Raw genomic sequence first — 18,947 nt, 5'->3', positions numbered from 1 at the left:
TGAATCTATCTGGTGCCATCTGCTGACCGATCGTTTTATGTACATTAAATAAATGTGTTCTTCTAAATGTGTAACGTAATTAGTTTTGGTCGTTTAAGTATCTAGCCGAAAAATAGACGCTTAAAATCAAAGTTAAGATACTAAAACAGCATTAGAGTTAAGAGTTGCATAATAGTGTAAGGTGTGATGATTTAGCATTATGTTAAAAACACTTTGAAATACTTGTCATTTATCAGCGAAATCAAATAAAACACACCCAAACAATAAAATAAAGAATTTAATAATTTAATTTATAATCACTTTTTATTCTCCTTAATATTAATTTTTACATAAAGTCAGTTCGTTTTGACACGCGTTCAGTGACAAATCCGAATGAGGAGGTCATCGTATGCCTGCTTTCCAACTGAGTAAATTATTAATATTTTCTATCATTTCACGACTGCTTCTCACACGTTCCATGAAGTATATATATATTTTAGTTGTATATCGGTCGGATTCGCAGTATTCGTTATAATAAGCTGCATATAAATGTAAGTTTGCCACAGGCAAAATCGCGGTCGTCTCAAAACGGGGCCCTTCCTCATTATAAACCTTTTCCTCGCCTTTCACTCGCTCTCAGTTGTCGGTGAGGCCGGCGGGGCGGATCCCATAGTAAATTAGAAGAGAAAATAAAAGCAACACAATCAACGCTTCGGCACATTTGACTCTATACAATTGTTTTTTTCCCTTGTGGACATATTGCGCATAAAGGTGAGCACATATATGGATTTAAATCACTGGGATCATGTGATGATACGCTGGACTGTTTTTGTTGAAATGTGGACGATGGGTTGCTATGACAATGTGTTGGAATTTAACGAGCTTGATTTATTAAAAAAAAAAAAAAAATGTATGAGGTAATTTAGATAGGGCAGTAGGATGAATAAAAGGCTGTTATGACCAGCTGAAAAATCTTTAATGTATATTTTTGTTATATAATGAGGATAAATTGAATATATGATTACCTAAATATATGATTTTTATCATATTTGTATCACAATTGGAAGAGTAAGTGAATGTGATATGATCGAAAATGAAACTATCATCGATCACAGCAACCTACACCACACATGTTCTGCTTCAAAATGGCTGTTTTCAGCATTTTAATATTTGATTCCACAATTAAAACCTGTCCTTTATCCATGATTAGATGCCCTCGGCAACAAATGGCACCAGGACTGTGAAGTCTGCCAGCCCAGACTTGGGATCTGCTCCCGGATCAATGAACCAAATCACAGCCAGCAACCAGCTGACTGGAACCCAATCAGAGGCCATGAAGCAGGTGCTGGTGGTTCTTGAAAAGAAAGTGCGCAATATGGAGAAGAAAAAGGTACCCGTCTGTCTTACAAGTCCCAAGCATAACTGATATTATCACAGAAATGTGTAGATAAAGTTAGTTTTAAGTGTCCCACACCCCTCAGAGTTCATTCCACAAATCCAGGTCATTTGTTTTTTTTCTAATCCGTTATATATTAAACACAATCTCTGTTTATGTATATATATATATATAGTTATTTTGGATGCTTAATAAAACGCATATAATACTACTAGTAACTTAAAATGGGTGTCCATTTTCATGTTTCAATGTCAATAATGTATTATATAAACGTTTAAAATCTTAGTTAACCAGGAACATTAAACGTTTATGAAACCATTAATACGCCACTTAAGTAATTTTGTATGAACGAAAGGTTATATAATTTTGCCTCTTTCACTGTTCTTTGTATCGTCGAGCGCAGATGCTAACCGGCTAGTGTTCGTAGTTTTAGCACATGCTGTCCGGTCAACTTTTGATATTATTGCCGTTTTCTCGACAAATGTATACGCGATTACTCGTTTACCTTTTCTATATAATCTATGATACAACACAGAGTTATTTCCTGAAGGTTTTGTCAGTTGTTTAGATCACTGCGTTTCGCACGCACATGGAGATAAAGCTAACATGGCGCCCCAGAACTGGTTCGGCATGTAAAGGAAAAAGGGGAAACCGTCGGCGCAAAAATGCATGTAAAGAAGTTGTTAGTGTTTTGGATGGTCTCGGGCTTGTTGGCGTGGGTTTGTGAAGATTAGTGGGTCACAGCCAGGTGTGTCCTCAGGACATGCAGTAAGCGCCTTTGGATCCTGCAGGTTTCTGAGCTTCGCAGGAGAGACTTTTAATTTAGTGACATAGTGCAGCAAAATGAGTTTATATTGGTTTACTTGCTATCTTATAGATTATTGCTTATAGAAAATGTATTTATTTACTTAATGAGAGGAAAAAGAAGTCATTCTCACGAGGTTTCAAACCTGTTCAGTGGAGCACAAAAGTAGGATGACCGCCATCATTTTTGTTTTCCATAAAGTGAATAGTGACTGCGACTTTCATTGCTTTTTAGGAATCTATTTAGTAAGCTGTAGTTATGGGACTTGTATGAACCTCTTCCACTGACCTGGTGGAATGGGATAATCCCTTCACATCTCTACCTCATGCTGGAGCTTTATGGAATAAAGTCCTCTGTCTTGATCCATGTTGAATGGAAAATTGGTTTTAATAATTGCAAATTCAGGTTCCTAGTTAATTTTTTTTTTTTTAAATTACTTTTATTCTCCAAGGATGCATTAATTTGATTAAAAGTGGTAAAGACATTTATAATGTTACAAAATTGTATTGAAAGGGTTAGTTCACCCAAAAATTAAAATGTCATTTATTACTCACCCTCATGTCGTTCCACACCCATAAGACCTTTATTCATCTTCGAAACACAAAATAAGATATTTTTGTTGAAATCTGATGACTCAGTGAGGCCTGCATAGGGAGCAATGACATTTCCTCTCTCAAGATCCATAAAGGTACTAAAAACACATTTAAATCAGTTCATGTGAGTACAGTGGTTCAATATTAATATTATAAAGCGACAAGAATATTTTTGGTGCGCCAAAAAACAAAATAATGACTTATATAGTGATGGCCGATTTCAAAACACTGCTTCATTAAGCTTCGGAGCGTTATGAATCAGCGTGTTGAATCATGATTCGACACAAGATTCATAATGCTTCCTGAAACAGTGTTTTGAAATCGGCCATAATAAATGTGAGTAATAAATGGCATTATTTTCATTTTAGGGTGAAGTAACCCTTTAAATTAAATGTTGTGACTTTATATTCATCAAAGAATCCTGAAAAAGAAAGTATTACATTTTCCACAAAAATATTAATCAGCACAACAGTTTCCAACGTGAATATGATTTGTGTTTTGTTTTTTGATTTGTTTTTTTTTTGTTTTTTTTGTTTTTTAGACACCAAATGAACAGAATGATTTCTGAAGGATCATGTATCACAGGAATAAATAATATTTTAAAATTTTTTTTTTTTTTTTTCTGTATTTTTGATTTAAAATGTGGAATTATTTCTTAAACTTAACTGCCCAGTTTCACAGACGAGGCTTAAACTGGTCCCAGACTAAAATGCATGTTTAAGTGTCAGTGCTATTGTTTTGTCTCAAGATGCACAGCAGGAATGTTTTTGTTTATAACTTAAAATGTTTATAAATGCTACTTAAATCTCCTGATTTAACTAAGGCCAAATCCTAGTTTAATCAAAGCCTTGTCTCTGAAACCAGGCAAAAATATCTTTCAGACCCTAAACTTTGAATGGTACGGTTTACAAACCTCTACGCACCCCTGCTTTTATGAGAGGCGAGAATTTATTGTGAATGACTTGATCGGATGGTTTTATGAGTACTGTAATTTGTTACATAACTTGTTTATTTTTCAAGTTTTATGTATTCTTTTCACGTGTCTTCTTGCAGAGCAAACTTGATGACTATCAGGCCAGGAACAGCAAAGGGGAACGTCTCAACCAGGACCAGCTGGTGGGTAAACAAGGCATGTTTTGTTGTCCTTCAGTTGTCTTTCAGATTTTCTAAAATCCGCTCTTTTCCTTAATCAATATAGGAAGCCCTGTCTAAGTATCAGGAAGTAATCCATAACCTCGAGTTTGCACGGGAGCTGCACAAGAGCTTTTTGGCATTGGGTCAAGAAGTGAGTACATGAAAATTGAATTTGCTGTCTTCATATCATCTTTTTTTTTTTTTTTTTTTTTTTTTTTTTGGGGTGTTGAGAATGTGCATAGATCCAAAACTCACTGGCATGTTTATAATAATCAGGAGTGTCCAAAATTGGTCCTGGAGGGTCACTGTCCTGCAGAGTTTAGCTCCAACTTGCCTAACACACCCGCTGGACGTTTCTAGTAAGACCTTGATTAGCTGGATCAGGTGTTTAATTAGGATTGGAGCTAAACTCTGCAGGACCGTGGCCCTCCAGGAGCAGGATTGAACACCCGTGGTTTATATGAATCGGTGTCTCCAACAATCCATTGCTTTGGATAGATCCAGAAGACCGTTAAGAAAGCGGCACGTCGTGAGCAGCTCCATCGTGAAGAGGTGGAACAGAAAAGGCTGAAACGGGTTCTGGAGCTGCAGTTCCTCCTTGACCGACTCGGGGATGAAAGCGTGCGACAAGAGCTGCTGCAAGGAGCCGGAGGACCTTCGCTGCTTACGGAGAGTGACCTTACTTCTCTGGATGAGTTTTACAAGCTTGTGGGGCCCGAACGTGACCAAAACATCAGGTGACATAGATTGTCCATTCAATCCTGACCACCTTTCTGAAAATTGCATGCAAATGTAAACTATGCTGTAAACAAACAAACAAAATCTTGGTGTTCTACCAACTGCAACATGAAGTATCCTTGAATTGATTTTTAGATGCATCATTTCAGACAGCTTGAGGTCTCAGCAGTGGCACTGCACGCTTTAAAGTTTGCCAGCCAATTTGTGTCCTGCAAGATTTTAAAGAAGCTTTATAGTAGTGTTTCTCAACTCCAGGCAACCAACGTACCAGAATATTTCGGATTCCTCACTAATTAAAACGCCTTATTGAACTCATCAGCTTCTTTAGTGTGTTTAATGGAAAGACATCTAAAACATTCTTGTGGGGGTGGGGGTTGGGTCCCGATGACTGGATTTGAGAAACACTGGTTTAAAGGGACAGTTCACCCAAAAATTTAAATTGTCATCAATTGCTCATCCTCATGTCGTTGCAAATCTTTGTTTTGTTTTTGAAACACAAGTGAAGATATGCAACAGGAAAGATTTGTGTGCCTTTGTTGAAAGTACAAATTTCATAACTTTGATGCTTAAAATCCATATCAATCCAAGTCTTATGAAGAGATGTGATTGCTTTTTTTTTTTACATAACTTATAGGCATTTATTCATGTATTGGTAAACACGCATACAAGGAGCTCGAGAATCAGTGTGGTTTGTTCTCGTGAAACATGTAAGAAAGTCTGAGCTTCTGCAAGAACTAGTGATGTTTGTTACTGTGTGTCAAGCAAGCTTGCTTCATATTGATTACTCTAAGATTACTCTAACTTTGAAGTGTCAAAGCTCTGGTGGTGTGGACTTTCAGTCGAGGACAGAATTCTCTTAGATTTAATTAAAAATGTTTTGAAGATGAACAAAAGCCTTATGGGTTTGGAAAAAACACAAGGGTAAGGGTGATGATGGAATGGTCATTTTTGGGTGAATCATAGCTTTATTGGATTGTTCACCCAAAAGAATTGCCATTCTCACAAAATATTGGCGCTTTTTTGTGCGCTGCTGTTTTCATTAGAATTTTTTTTTTTTTTTTTTTTTTCATCTCTTGGATAAAGTGTATTCATAATGGAATGCTTTTCTCACGCAGGTTGACTGACCAGTATCAAGAAGCATCACAGCACTTATGGGAACTTTTGGAGGGGAAGGAGAAGCCTGTAGCAGGAACAACATGTATGTTATAGTGGATTTTTTTTTTTAATCCTTTTTAGGTCTATACTAGAGTCTGATCCCTCATGGTAACATTTATGCACAAGAAGTTAAACATTTTGAAAGTAGTAATAGGTTTTTATGATTATTATGTGATGCTTAAGTTATTTTGTTGTTGATGTTGTTGTGGGTTTTAAAGGGTGCGGTAATGCAGCCATTGTTTTAAAAATGTAAAGAAATTTGCAGCTGGGTTGGAAAGCAACTGTTTCCTCATGATCCAGTTATGTGTTTGGGCATGTTAGCAGAAGGAGACTAATATTTGCATTCTCAGGAAATCTGGTGTAATATGCTTAAAGGGATAGTTCACCCAAAAATTAAAATAGTATTTACTTGCCCTCATGTCGTTCCACTCCTGTAAGACTTTCATTCTTCATCTTCATAACACAAATGAAGATCTATTAAAAAAATCTCTCCATTGAATGCTAAAGAGCTACCCCCTTTGACGCTTCAAAAATTCATAGAGATCGTAAATTAATCCAGATGAATTAAGCGGTTTAGTCTAAATTTTCTGAAGTGACATAATCACTTAATATGAAGAACAGATTGAATTTAGGCTTTTATTCACACATAAACATTGATCAGTGAACATAAACGGAACTAAACCACTCAATTCATATGGATTATTTTTACCATCTCTTTATGAACTTTTTGTAGCCTCAAAGTGGTAGACACCTAGCTGTCAATGGAGGGACAGAAAGATTGCAAACTTAATCAAAAAGATCTTCATTTGTGTTCTGAAGACGAACAGTCTTGCGGGTTTGGAATGACATGAGGGTGAGTAATTGAGTGAAGGGTTAGTTTTGGGTGAACTAACCTTTTAATATTTCAAATGCATTAAGTTCCCAAAAACATGCGTGCTGATGCAGAATGTTGCATAAATCGTTGTTAAATAGTTTTTAGAAAACAAGTCATGGCTGTCCTGACTCATGCTCCATCTTCTGTCTTCTGTATTGGAGATGTCCTGCAGCTGTGTGTTTGGCAGCGGTCTAAGGACATTCATTCACTAATTGCATGGTTTATTTTGTATTTGTTCTCACAGGAGAACTTCTCACAAAAACAAAAACATTCGCCTGATTCACAACATGTGCATACGCACATGAATTTGTTCTTGACCTCAGTCAAGAACAAATTCACTAATGTTACTGAATTTGGAGTACTCTAAATGAGCGACTGCATGCTCATGGTTAGTTTCTTTTCTTTGAAAGCCTTTCATCATTCCCAGCAAACATGACACACACTACGCAGCAAGATCCTCGAGCAATGCCAATTGTGCCATCCTTAAAACAAGTTCAAACACCTTTTATACAGACCCAGATTACAGATGCGTATCTGTTATACAGACAAATCTCGCAGCTCACGCTAGAATGCAGCTTTTCTTTAACTGTACATGATGAAATTTAAGATTTAAATATCAATGTATAAAATGTAGCCTTAATGATTATATGGCCATCCATATTTTTTTTTCTACTTTTTTATTTGTTCCTACACTTTTTTTTGTGTGTATAAATTGTGAATTTTATTGCTGAATCATAATCTGTTTGTGAAAACAAAGCACAAATGTGTATGTGTACATGTCCCAATGACTGCAAGATCCCTTTATGAATGAAAGAAATTAATAGGTCAAATGTTCATTTAGGCCTATTTATGAGACAGGATATCCACCTTATTTTTAACCTAAGAGGGGGTACGACCAGAGTTTGTGTGCTCAAGCAGCACTTCGATAACCTTGTTCACCATCTCAAATCCCATGATCTGTCCTTCATTCCTCCCTTCCACTAATGACTGCTGCCTTAAATACACATACACAGTTCCCGCTTGCTAATTGGAACATACCATTTTTGTAAAATTAACTCCTTGCCTTACTGTGATTAATAAATAATACACAAGATGATTAATAACGAGTTAAAACAAATCAATAAATACAATAAGACAGATAAAACCAACACATTTGCACAAACATTTCTATAAATAGCTAAAATGTGCGCTCCTAAGCAGTTTGTTTTTAAGGCCACACCCACTCAACTAAAACGAGAGAAAACGGCAAACCCCTCATAAATATTGTAAAATGCACAGGAACACAGATAAAAACAGTGATGGAATACAACTCCCAGGTCTCTCCATCAGTGGCACAAATCACTTTACCCTTTACTGCACTGTACAGTTATTCTTCTAGTTGTGTACCTATAGTGATTAATGAATCTGAAGTCTCGCACATTTGCAGAAAATAGCTTACTTTCACATTGCAAAATAAGGTGAATAGATTAATGCTAGTGACATGTTAATGGCTTTATAAAAAGCATATTACAATATTTCTATATTCACAGGGATGCTTAATTTTAACCAATGTAATTATATCATAAATATTCTATTACCCTTCCTTAGAAAGCTTCCAGCCTCTAGCACTTTCCTTCAGTGGAATTCAGTGGCAGATCATGTGGCTCATCGCATATAAATACATCCATTTGCTGTGCACCAGCTGGGCTGGAAGTATGCAGCATGCTCTACATTGATTTAGGCATTTAGTAACTGTCTGCTTTCAAATGTAATGTCTTTTTCTGGCAGAACTTGACATTGAAATTAATCATTTTATTCTGCAAAAACGCATTAAATTGATCAAAAGTGACCGTAATTACATTTATATTGTTACTCAAGGTTTATATTTAAAATTCTGATTTCTATAAAAAAAGAGCAGCAAATCAGCATATTTGACTGATTTCTGAAGGATCATGTGACTGAAGACTGGAGTAATGATGCTGAAAATGTAGCTTTACCATCATAGGAATTAAGTTTTAAAATATAATCTTAAATTATAACATTTCACTATTACTGTTTTTACTGTACTTTTAATCAAGTGTGTACAGTCTTTGAGAGCCCTGGACTTTTCAAAACACTCAATCTTACTGACCCTAAACCTTTTGAAACTTTTCTCTCAGATAAAGCACTGAATGAGACGTTGGAGCGAGTTTTGCAGAGCGGCTACTTTGACAGAGTGCAGTCTCATCAGAACGGAGTTTGCGCGGAGGAAGAGGAGCAAACCACTGTGGTGGAAGTGTCTGAAGCAGAGGAACGCCCTCCTGATGCGGGTAAATCTCGTTTCATTTTGCTCAGTCGAGTGACATTCATTCTGAAACCGCTGTGATCCAGACTGATTTCTGAGAGATTGACCTTTATGTCTCCTAACAGAGGTTGAAGTGACGGAAGAGTATGCAGAACCCATTCCAATTGAGGCAACCGAGGTGAGACAAGTTGCTTAAATGCAGGCCTTGTGCAATGCAAGCTTCACATTTGTGGAATCATTTTACTGGATGATCTGACATGGCCACTCATTGTACTATGAAAATGTAAATGTAGTTTTGAGAACTCATACATTCCTCCCTAGTCCAAAAAGCACATTTATTGAAACTGAAGGCCTTATCACACCAACACACATGTTAAAGGATTAGTCCACTTTTAAATAAACTTTTCCTGATAATTTACTCACCCCCATGTCATCCAAGATGTTTGTCTTTCTTTCTTCAGTCGAAAAGAAATTAAAGTTTTTGATCAACATTCCAGGATGTTTTTCCATATAGTGGACTTCAATGGGCACCAAACAGTTGAAGGTCAAAATTAGTTTCACTGCAGCTTCAAATTGTTCTACACGATCCCAGATGAGAAATAATGGTCTTATCTAGAGAAACAATCACTCATCAAAAAAAAAAAAAAAATTATACTTTTTAACCAGAAATGCTCATCTTGAACTAGCTCTTATTCTCCTCTAGAGTTTCGCCAGTGTAGACACGAAGTGTGAACTAATTGCTATATACTATTGAACTAGCATATTGCATATAAAAATTGGTTCAAACTGTGACCTGTGTAGACACTTAGCAGTGTCTACACTGCTGGAATTGTAATAGAGAAGAGAGCTAGTTCAAAATGAGCATTTATGGTTAAAATGTATAATATTTTATTTATTTTAGAAAATTAGTGATTGTTTCTCTAGATAAGACCCTTATTTCTCGTCTGGGATCGTGTAGAACAATGGGCACCAAACAGTTGAAGGTCAAAATTCATTTCACTGTAGCTTCAAATTGAAGTCCACTATATGGAGAAAAATCCTGGAATGTTTTCATCAAAAACTTTAATTTCTTTTCGACTGAAGAAAGAAAGACATGGACATCTTGGATGAAATGGGGGTGAGTAAATTATCAGGAAAAGTTTATTTAAAAGTGGACTAATCCTTTAAGAACTAAAATTTTCAGACCAATGCGAAAAACTAGCTGGTGGAAAATGCTAATTTTCTCTGACAGTAGGTGGTGCTTAATACCCCAGTTACCTCATACACAACCGCGCTGCCCAACTTTCCTTTTTTGAAGACCGTTCAGATGTTTGTATTCACTGTTGCTTATCAGACAACACCAAATACAAAAGTACAGAATTACAGGATTTTTCCTCTATACACTGTCTCTGAGCATAATATCCTGTCGTGACTCACGAGTGCTACCAAGTCATAGTTTTATGCAATATCAGCATTTCTGAGCACGTTCAAAAGCTCAAATCTTATTGGTTGGCCATTTTCTTCACTGTTAAAGAGTTTAGAGTGCCTCTCTTTAAAAAAAAAAAAAAGGAATGCTTTAACACTTGTTTTTGCTCTGAACATTCATCTTGGTGTGAACGGGTCCCAAGCATGACCCTTGGGTAGGCAATGTGCACTGCCTCAAAGCTGCTAACAAGGAGCCATTTAAAAAAAAAAAAAAAAAAAAAAAAAATCCCACGACACAGCTGTTGGACCAGATAAAATTCACTACCAATTTTTAAAGAATCTACCTCACCTTTTACTAAAAATGTTTCTTAGAATTTTTAACTTTATCTATCTGGATATCGGAAAAAAATTCCATGCTCTTGGCATGAAGCAGAAATAACTATTTGATAACTATAATGATCCGATTAATTATTACCCTATAGCTTTAACCAGTTGCTTATGCAAAACAATAGAGAGGATAGTTAATGATTGCCTGGTCTGGATACTGGAATCTGAACATCACATAAGTAATGCCCAATGTGGATTTAGGAAAGCACTACAGACCACTTTGTCTGTCTTAAGTTATATTCGTGATGCTTTTATTAGGAAAGAACATGTTGTAGCTGACTTTTTTGATTTGGAGAGAGCCTATGGCATGACATGGAAACTTGGAACTTTAAAGGATTTGTACCAAATTAATTTTGAAGGTTGTTTGCCTATCTTCATTGAAAGATTTCTATTGAACAAACTCTTCAGAGTGAAGTTAGCAAACACCCTTGATACTAAAATAACACTGTTTTGCAAATTCATCTACATGCTCTCATGGACTCTGCAAGAATAAACCAGGATTTAGGATAGACAAACTGGTTGTGAAAAACTAAATTACAGCTGTTTTTGGTGCAAAAACATTTTACGTAAGTGCCTCAGGGACAGAATGAATTTGTATGAATGAACCCTATAATTGTATGATCTTTCTCTTAGGGGTACAGTTAAGTTTAAGTTTAATCCTGACTACCATTAATTTTCTTGACCTTTTCTTCTCTCTCTAGTTTGTGAATAGGCAGTTTGTTTCGGAGAGCACATACAGTACTGGCGATAAGGAGCAAATAGAGGAATGGAGTGCAGAAACTGAGGTAAGCTGCTCTAGAAATTGCATTGCAACCTATATTGACTTATTTTTCCATATTTTGGGTATGGATCATTAGTGTTTTATTGGTTCTCAATCATTTTGAGTCCAAAGCCTCCCACTGTCCACAATATTTAAAGCCCCGAGCCCCCCCCCCCCCCCCCCTCCTTTTTTTTTTTTTTTTTTTTTTTTTAAAGTACAAAAAAATCTTTCTGTAGATTAGTAACTAAAATAATTCAAATTAAAAGAACTAATTGGTAAAATTCCAGAAGACTGGGGGAAGTTTAAGAAATCTGCATGTTCAACATGGATGTGAACCACTGGATTAGTGTGTAATTGGGCACATTTCTTAAGTCTGTTGGCTCTGTTACAGGTGGTTAACTCCATGCAGCAGCCGGTTCAAACCACCCCTAGCCCTGTTGTCCCAGAGCCCCATCCACTGACCACAGTAACACCAACACCCCCTTCAGACCCTGTGATTAGACAGCAGGTGGTTCAGGATCTCATGGCACAGATGCAGGGTCCATACAACTTCATGCAGGTGGGTTCTTTTGCAGGTTTGTTCTTTTTCCATATGTTCAAATGCATACTAAACAGCCTTTTTTTTTTTTTTTTCCTCCAGGACTCCATGCTTGATTTTGACGGACAGTCTCTTGATCCGGCTATTGTATCTGCACAACCTATGAAGCCAGCCTCAATGGAGATGCCTCCGATGGTGTGTCAACCAGGTATGTTATTACTTGCACCACATGGTTGTACAGTTAAAGGGTTAGTTCACCCAAAAATGAAAATTCTGTCATTAATTACTCGCCCTCATGTCGTTCTACACCCGTAAGTCCTTTGAGCCATCGGATTTTATCAAAAAGATCTTAATTTGTGTTCTGAAGATGAACAGTGAGGCCTCGCTAGCAATGACACTTGCATTTTCAGTGCCCAGAAAGCTACTAAAGAGGTATTTAAAACGGTTCATGTGACTACAGTGGTTCAACCTTAATGTTATGAAGTGACAAGAATAATTTCTGTGCACCAGAAAAACAAAATAATGACTTTATTCAACAATATCTAGTGATGGGCGATTTCAAAACACTGCTTCATGAAGCTTCAAAGCTTTTTCTACTTTTATCACAAAATATCAGATTAATCATCAGAATAATTGATAGATGACTCTATTACTAAAATAATTGTTAGTGAGAGCCCCAAATTTAACTGGTGTGACACAATTTTGATGAACAGGCCAAAATGAAGTTAGTTTGGGAGATCGAAATGGCTTGCCAAAGTTGTTTGGCTGGTAAACGTCTTTTGAACTAACAATTGGTCTGCAGTGATTATGTAATGGGTGTGATCCAAAGCTCCGCCGCCTTTGTGTAAATTATTATTTTTTTTTTTTTCAGTCTGTCGAGATCAAGCATGAGTAAAAACATGAACACACTTTATAGTAGAAATTGAAGTTGTAATTCTAAATAAAAGCAACTCACAATTTAATGTTTAATACTATAAAGCCGCTTGCTTTTAAAGCAATATATAGTATAAAGTATAAAGTGGTTTATGAATAAACCTGACGTAATTCGACTGGATTGCTGAAAATCCAGAGCTTGTGCAAACATAGGCATCACTTTAACGGCTGTTTTCTCACTGCTGTAATTTATTTTCTTGAAAGGATGTGGTGCAGCACATATTTACATGAATCTAAATCCCTCTTAAACTCAAACTTCTTTTTACCCCCAAGCGAACAACAAAAAAGAACTTAAACCAGGAAGGCCCTGATATACTCCTGGCTAAGTGTTTCTAATCACCCTAATGCACTGGGCTTTTGGTTTCTTAACTTGCAGCTCACCCAGAGTCTCGTCTCGCACAACCTCCAGCTGTTGGCATTCAGCCTGAACCCACACAAGTGAGTATAGCCAAGTTTTTCTGGATGAAAATGAGTTTGCTGAACTGTCTGGGAATTAAAGATGAGATCAATAACTTTATGTCTGTGTAAAGACAAGTTTGACAGTTTTACTTTCTCTGCAGATCCCCATGGTTTCTCCACCAGAAACCTTCTCCACACCTCCCCCAATGTACCAGTCCTCTCACACAGCTGATCCACGACCACAGACGAACTCCATGGATCCCATTCAGGCAAGTTGTCAAACCTCCAATCGCTGCTTGAATTCAAGACGTTCCTCCATCAATTTCTTTTGTTACTGCGTAGCTAGAACATGAGCATTCTAATGTACCTTCAATTTGCATAAAATTAATTTTGTCCTCTGTAGGCCTCCATACCCCTGACAGAGCAGCCGCCTCAGTCTACGGCGCTCCCTCCTGCCTCCCAAACCCAGGTGATCCAGCCTGGATCCAAACCCTTGCACAGCAGCGGCATCAATGTCAACGCAGCCCCGTTCCAGTCCATGCAAACGGTAACATGCCTGAATGAAAATTACTGGATGTGAAGAAAGTAAACTGATCAGATCAGTAAGACTTAAAGTGTGTTGGATACTCTTTGGCCTGGTTTCTTAGACAGGGCTTGGATTAAGCCAAGAGTAGGTCTTAGCTTAATTAAGACATTTAAGTAGCTTTTATGAACGTGCCTTAGACCAAACATTACTGGTGTGCATCCTGAGACAAAACAATGGCAGTGACATATTTTAAGATATAAGTCAGTGTAAGTTGCTTTAAGTTGAAACAGCTCAAACATGCATTTTAGTCTGGGACTATGCTTAAGCCTTGTCTTTGAAACCTGGCAATAGTCTAATATTACATGCTCACTTATCCTCCATCGGTTCTTCCTGACAGGTGTTCAACCTTAATGCGCCTGTCCCACCAGTTAATGATGCGGACTCAATGAAGCAGGCCAGCCAATACCAGAATAGCTACAGCCAGGGTTTTAATAGCCAGACGCAGCACCCTGTGGAGCAGACGGACATGCCACCAGAACAGCTCCAGTCTGGTGAGGAAAATCTTCAGAATCCCTCAGATCATATTTTAATATCCACAATATAATCCTGTATATCAGTAGGGTTTGGTAACGAAACCCGGTGCCATACCTATATGATGGGTATGTACCGGACCGAATCAGAACGCAGATTTCGGTGCCACTTAAATGCCTGAGCTGTCGATTAAAATATCCAGCATCACGTGATCAAGTTCTAAATTCAAATGTGCTTTCACGCTTTGGCTGGTGCTGAGCCAGAGACGGGCACTCAGCGCTTGTCACATATCACAACCATGCTGTGTTTTCAACCACATAATGTTTATTTTAGGTTTCTGACATCTAAATGCACACAAGTACTAGCAAAAACACGTTTAAAGTTTTAAAGGGTTATTTCACTGAAAAATGAAAATTCTGTCATTAATTACTCCCCCCTCATGTCGTTCCAAACCTGTAAGACCTTTGTTCATCTTCGGAGCAAAATTAAAGGTGCCCTAGATTCAAAAATTTAATTTACCTCGGCATAGTTAAATAACAAGAGTTCAATACATGGAAATGACACACAGTGAGTCTCAAACTCCATTGTTTCCTCCTCCTTATATAAATCTCATTTGTTTAAAAGACCTCCGAAGAACAGGCGAATCTCAACATAACACCGACTGTTACGTAACAGTCAGAATCATTAATATGTACACCCCCAATATTTGCATATGCCAGCCCATGTTCAAGGCATTAGACAAGGGCAGCCAGTATTAACGTCTGGATCTGTGCACAGCTGAATCATCAGACTAGGTAAGCAAGCAAGAACAATAGCGAAAAAATGGCAGATGGAGCAATAATAACTGACATGATCCATGATTACATGATATTTTTAGTGATATTTGTAAATTGTCTAAATGTTTTGTTAGCATGTAGCTAATGTACTGTTAAATGTGGTTAAAGTTACCATCGATTCTTACTGTATTCGCTCCATATTTACAGGGTTACGCGCGATCGTGAAAGTAAACGCGTGGGCGCATTCAAACGAGATTTCTGATGAATACAGATATCTCTCAATATGAAAGCTATCTTAGGCTGGGCAGTGTAGTTGTAACCATCTCTTAGCTCTGTATCAAAGAAAAAATTGGTCTTATTTGCACTTTGAATATCGAGAGTGCGATTATGGTTGCACTTATTGTAAAGTGTTACCATAAAAATGATTAAGTTTTCTCTTAATCTTATTAAACAAACCATAAGGTTTCATTTGTTAACATTAGTTTATGCACTGTGAACTATCATTAACTAACAATGAATGACTCTTATTATTAACTAACATAAACAAAGATTAATAAATACTGGAGCAAATATATTGCTCATTGTTAGTTGATGCTGGTTAATACATTAATGTTAATAAATGAGCCCTTATTGTAAAGTGTTACCATTTTTATTTACTGTTATTTCCACGATCAGTTTGTGGAAAGGAGTTCAGTTAGTGATTGTAGAAGCTCGTGTGTCACGTGAGAATCATGATGCGTCGACATGGAAATATAAGATGATGTTTTCTAGGACTGCATGATAATGGTTAAACTGGTCACGATTATTTTGCTCCATTATAATCACAATTATTAATCATGATTACTCTATCAAAAAAGGGTAATGTAGTTATGGCCATTTTGCACGTTCTTTACCAACCTACACTTCACCCAAAAGGCTTGTAGGTGGCACACCGACTTCATTTAACCAACTATGATAACTTTGTTAGATGGTGAATCAATACAAAACACATGGTTTTGGTGAGCGCTTTGTAATCTGTATTCACATTAGATTTTTAAAGCAACACAATTTGTTTCCAAAAGAGAGACAAAAACCGATTCAGATTGCCCTGCAAATTCGTAAAGCAAAGAAAGATGCTCTTTAAATATCCCTGGCTATATATCACTTTCAACTGATTTACATTATGAAAACTGGTAAAACCTTTAGGAACTTCAAAAGATAAAACAGTGAAACTCCTAATATTCCAATAATTCCAAATTATGTTCATTTTCCTGATTGAATTGTCATAGGTTGCAAAAGTGCATTCTGCAAACAGTAAGGTGGAGATCCATGTTGCATTTGTTGAAATCCATCGCTGAAGCTTTGATCATGGCAGATTTAGTCACACAGCCAGTCTACTTCTTCACAAGCCACTTGTAATATTTGTATGACACTTTCATTAAAGCAGAATTTTGCCGTCGAGATCACTAAACTCCAACGCACATGTATGTTTTCAGATCATCAGCGCTGCTTCCACATTTAGAGGGAGCGTGTGCACAGAGTTGCCAGATTGCACAGATTAAGTAAAACTCCAGGAAGAAAGTCTATCCTTTTAAGGAAAAAGCTCTATTTGGGGGATTTAAGCTTTTTGCATCTGGCAACCACAAGCATATCCCAAAGAAAAAACATGTTTTCAGGATAAATGAGTGGACCAATATCGTGCCGATTGTTTTTAATCAATCGAGAGAAGCAGATATCGTAATTGCGAATAAAAAATATGATTAACCGTGCAGCCCTAACGTGTTCTAAAATAATGGTCGCCTTGTGCAGGACATGCAATAAGTCAGGAGAGATATTTTATTTTGCCAGAGAAGGCAAATTGGTCATATTTCAGCAATTCTTTTGCAGAAATGTGAATTTGCTGTTATTAGTACTTGTTGTTTGGTATTAAATTATATTATAGTTTGGTTAGATGGCTTAGGTTTCATTGAATTTTGTTTTTTGTATTTATGTATATTTAAACTTTTAAAATTGTTCAATTTTAAAGAATTTTTTTTTTTCCTCCAATAAAAGGCTGTTCTTTTAATGTCAACCACTATTGTTTGGGGCTTTTTTTTTTCTTTTGGGTATCTGTTTAGGCACCGGTACGAATTTAAGTGTCATTTTGGCACCGGTATTGTAAAAAAGCAAACTATACCCAACCAGATATCAGACCTACTCAACATGTGGCCCATGGAAGCAAGCAGCCATAGAGCCAATAATAGGAACTTTCACTATTTCCTGTGGCATGCATAATGTCATTGTGCCAACACTAACTGTGGTAGTAGTGGTAATGATAAAAAAAATGTACAACATGTTTGATTCAGCGGTTTTTATCCCTGTCTTAACAGTGGTTGGTGCCTTCCATTCTCAAGACCAGTCACTCCCAAACTCCACTGGCCACCAGCCCATGTCCCAGCAGCCAGGAGGCCAGGGCAACGGCTTCAGTCGCCAGTCTCAGTCCTTCTACAACAGCAGAGGGATGTCTCGTGGCGGTCCTCGTGGCTCGCGTGGTATGATGAACGGCTACAGAGGACAATCCAATGGATTCAGAGGTAGCAACGTTGTTTGCAGTTGTTGTATACTGTGGTTTTCATTAGAAGATCATGGATGAATCATTCCTATTAATTTCAGGGGGATATGAAGGTTATCGGCCATCCTTCTCAAACTCTCCAAACTCTGGATATGGACAAACCCAGTTCAGTACGCCGCGCGACTATTCCAACGGCAACTATCAGCGGGTAAGACCAATAATTGATGCTATTTTTATAGTGAGAAAAGTGAGTTTCTCCTTGTATCATTTGAGCTTTATTCTCAACACATCCTCAAAATGAACCTTTTCACAGACTGACACATTATCACAATTAACATCATAAATCTAGTAAATAAATAAAAAAATTCCCCTCTATATGCAGAAATTATACTTGTTGTAGTTTCCCTTCCCAACCCCAGAACTGTGAAAAGGGTCCATACTGTGAGACACTGAGATTTTCTTGTCAAAGTCTTGTCATGTCAAACTTTACTTGTCTCTTCACAGGATGGTTACCAACAGAACTATAAACGTGGCGCTGGCCAAGGGACTCGAGGGATCAGTCGAGGAAACACTCAAGCCATGCGATCTTAAGTTTTAATTTTGGACCACAGTGAACATTCAAATACTGAAGTGCATATGTCCTGCCCCCACTCTGTCTCTCTGTTTCTCTCTCTCTCTGTCTGTCTGTCTGTCTGTCTCGCTCTCTCTCTCTCCCGGAATTGATCATACAATGCCTACTCTGACATGTTAAAATGGAGAAAATGATACAGAATCCAAGCTGAAAAGCTGCTGTCAAGATTTTAAAGCTACCCCATGTTTCTAACAGATACCTGTGAACTTGAAAGACATAATTTATTTTTTTTTGTATGAAATAAAACTCAAATACCTGCTACAGCTGGTCCAAGATTGGGAGTTCTCTTTCTGTCCCACTGTTTTGTTCACACTAATTCATTTTGGTTCTAAAAATGGTTCTTTTAGTACAATCTTTTCTTTTTTTATTAAACATGCTCCCAGACTCAGTTTATAAAGTGATATTGCTTCAAAAGTTTCAATAAAGATGTGTTGCATTAACTGTTCTATACTTGGGTGTAGTGTTTGTCTTTTGTTTTTGTTTCCCCCCCTCAAAGTCACAATTAAAATATCAAGTCATAAATTCGTCTAATGTCAGTATATTTGGCATTCTAATGAATTGTTTCATCCTAACACACTTATTAGTCAGTCCTCAA

The 18,947-nt window shown here is 37.1% G+C and overlaps 1 protein-coding gene across 1 annotated transcript; it reads left to right on the top strand.

Moving 5' to 3' along the window:
* Positions 1-595: 595 nt before the first annotated feature.
* On the top strand, positions 596-18,844 carry caprin1b (cell cycle associated protein 1b). Its single transcript, XM_067390544.1, has 18 exons — positions 596-750; positions 1,190-1,369; positions 3,827-3,889; positions 3,972-4,058; positions 4,406-4,644; positions 5,761-5,843; positions 8,813-8,962; positions 9,063-9,115; positions 11,430-11,513; positions 11,880-12,047; positions 12,129-12,234; positions 13,336-13,397; positions 13,520-13,627; positions 13,762-13,905; positions 14,282-14,435; positions 17,540-17,743; positions 17,823-17,929; positions 18,226-18,844. Exons 2-18 carry the CDS (start codon positions 1,190-1,192, stop codon positions 18,310-18,312), a joined length of 2,079 nt encoding a protein of 692 aa, XP_067246645.1. The 5' UTR covers positions 596-750; the 3' UTR covers positions 18,313-18,844.
* Positions 18,845-18,947: the final 103 nt, after the last annotated feature.

This window comes from Chanodichthys erythropterus, chromosome 7, assembly GCF_024489055.1.
Source record: "Chanodichthys erythropterus isolate Z2021 chromosome 7, ASM2448905v1, whole genome shotgun sequence".
Classification (NCBI taxonomy): domain Eukaryota; kingdom Metazoa; phylum Chordata; class Actinopteri; order Cypriniformes; family Xenocyprididae; genus Chanodichthys; species Chanodichthys erythropterus.
Note: the sequence above shows the minus strand (reverse complement) of the source record. Positions and strands in the feature narration are given on the sequence as shown.

What these genes read in the sequence shown, in the direction of transcription:
- caprin1b (XM_067390544.1), top strand. Translation starts at nt 1,190, where the DNA reads ATGCCCTCGGCAACAAATGGCACCAGGACTGTGAAGTCTGCCAGCCCA. An exon ending in GCCTGTAGCAGGAACAACAT is followed by an intron (nt 5,844 to 8,812) that starts GTATGTTATAGT and finishes CTTTTCTCTCAG; the next exon opens with ATAAAGCACTGAATGAGACG. An exon ending in ACAATCCAATGGATTCAGAG is followed by an intron (nt 17,744 to 17,822) that starts GTAGCAACGTTG and finishes TATTAATTTCAG; the next exon opens with GGGGATATGAAGGTTATCGG.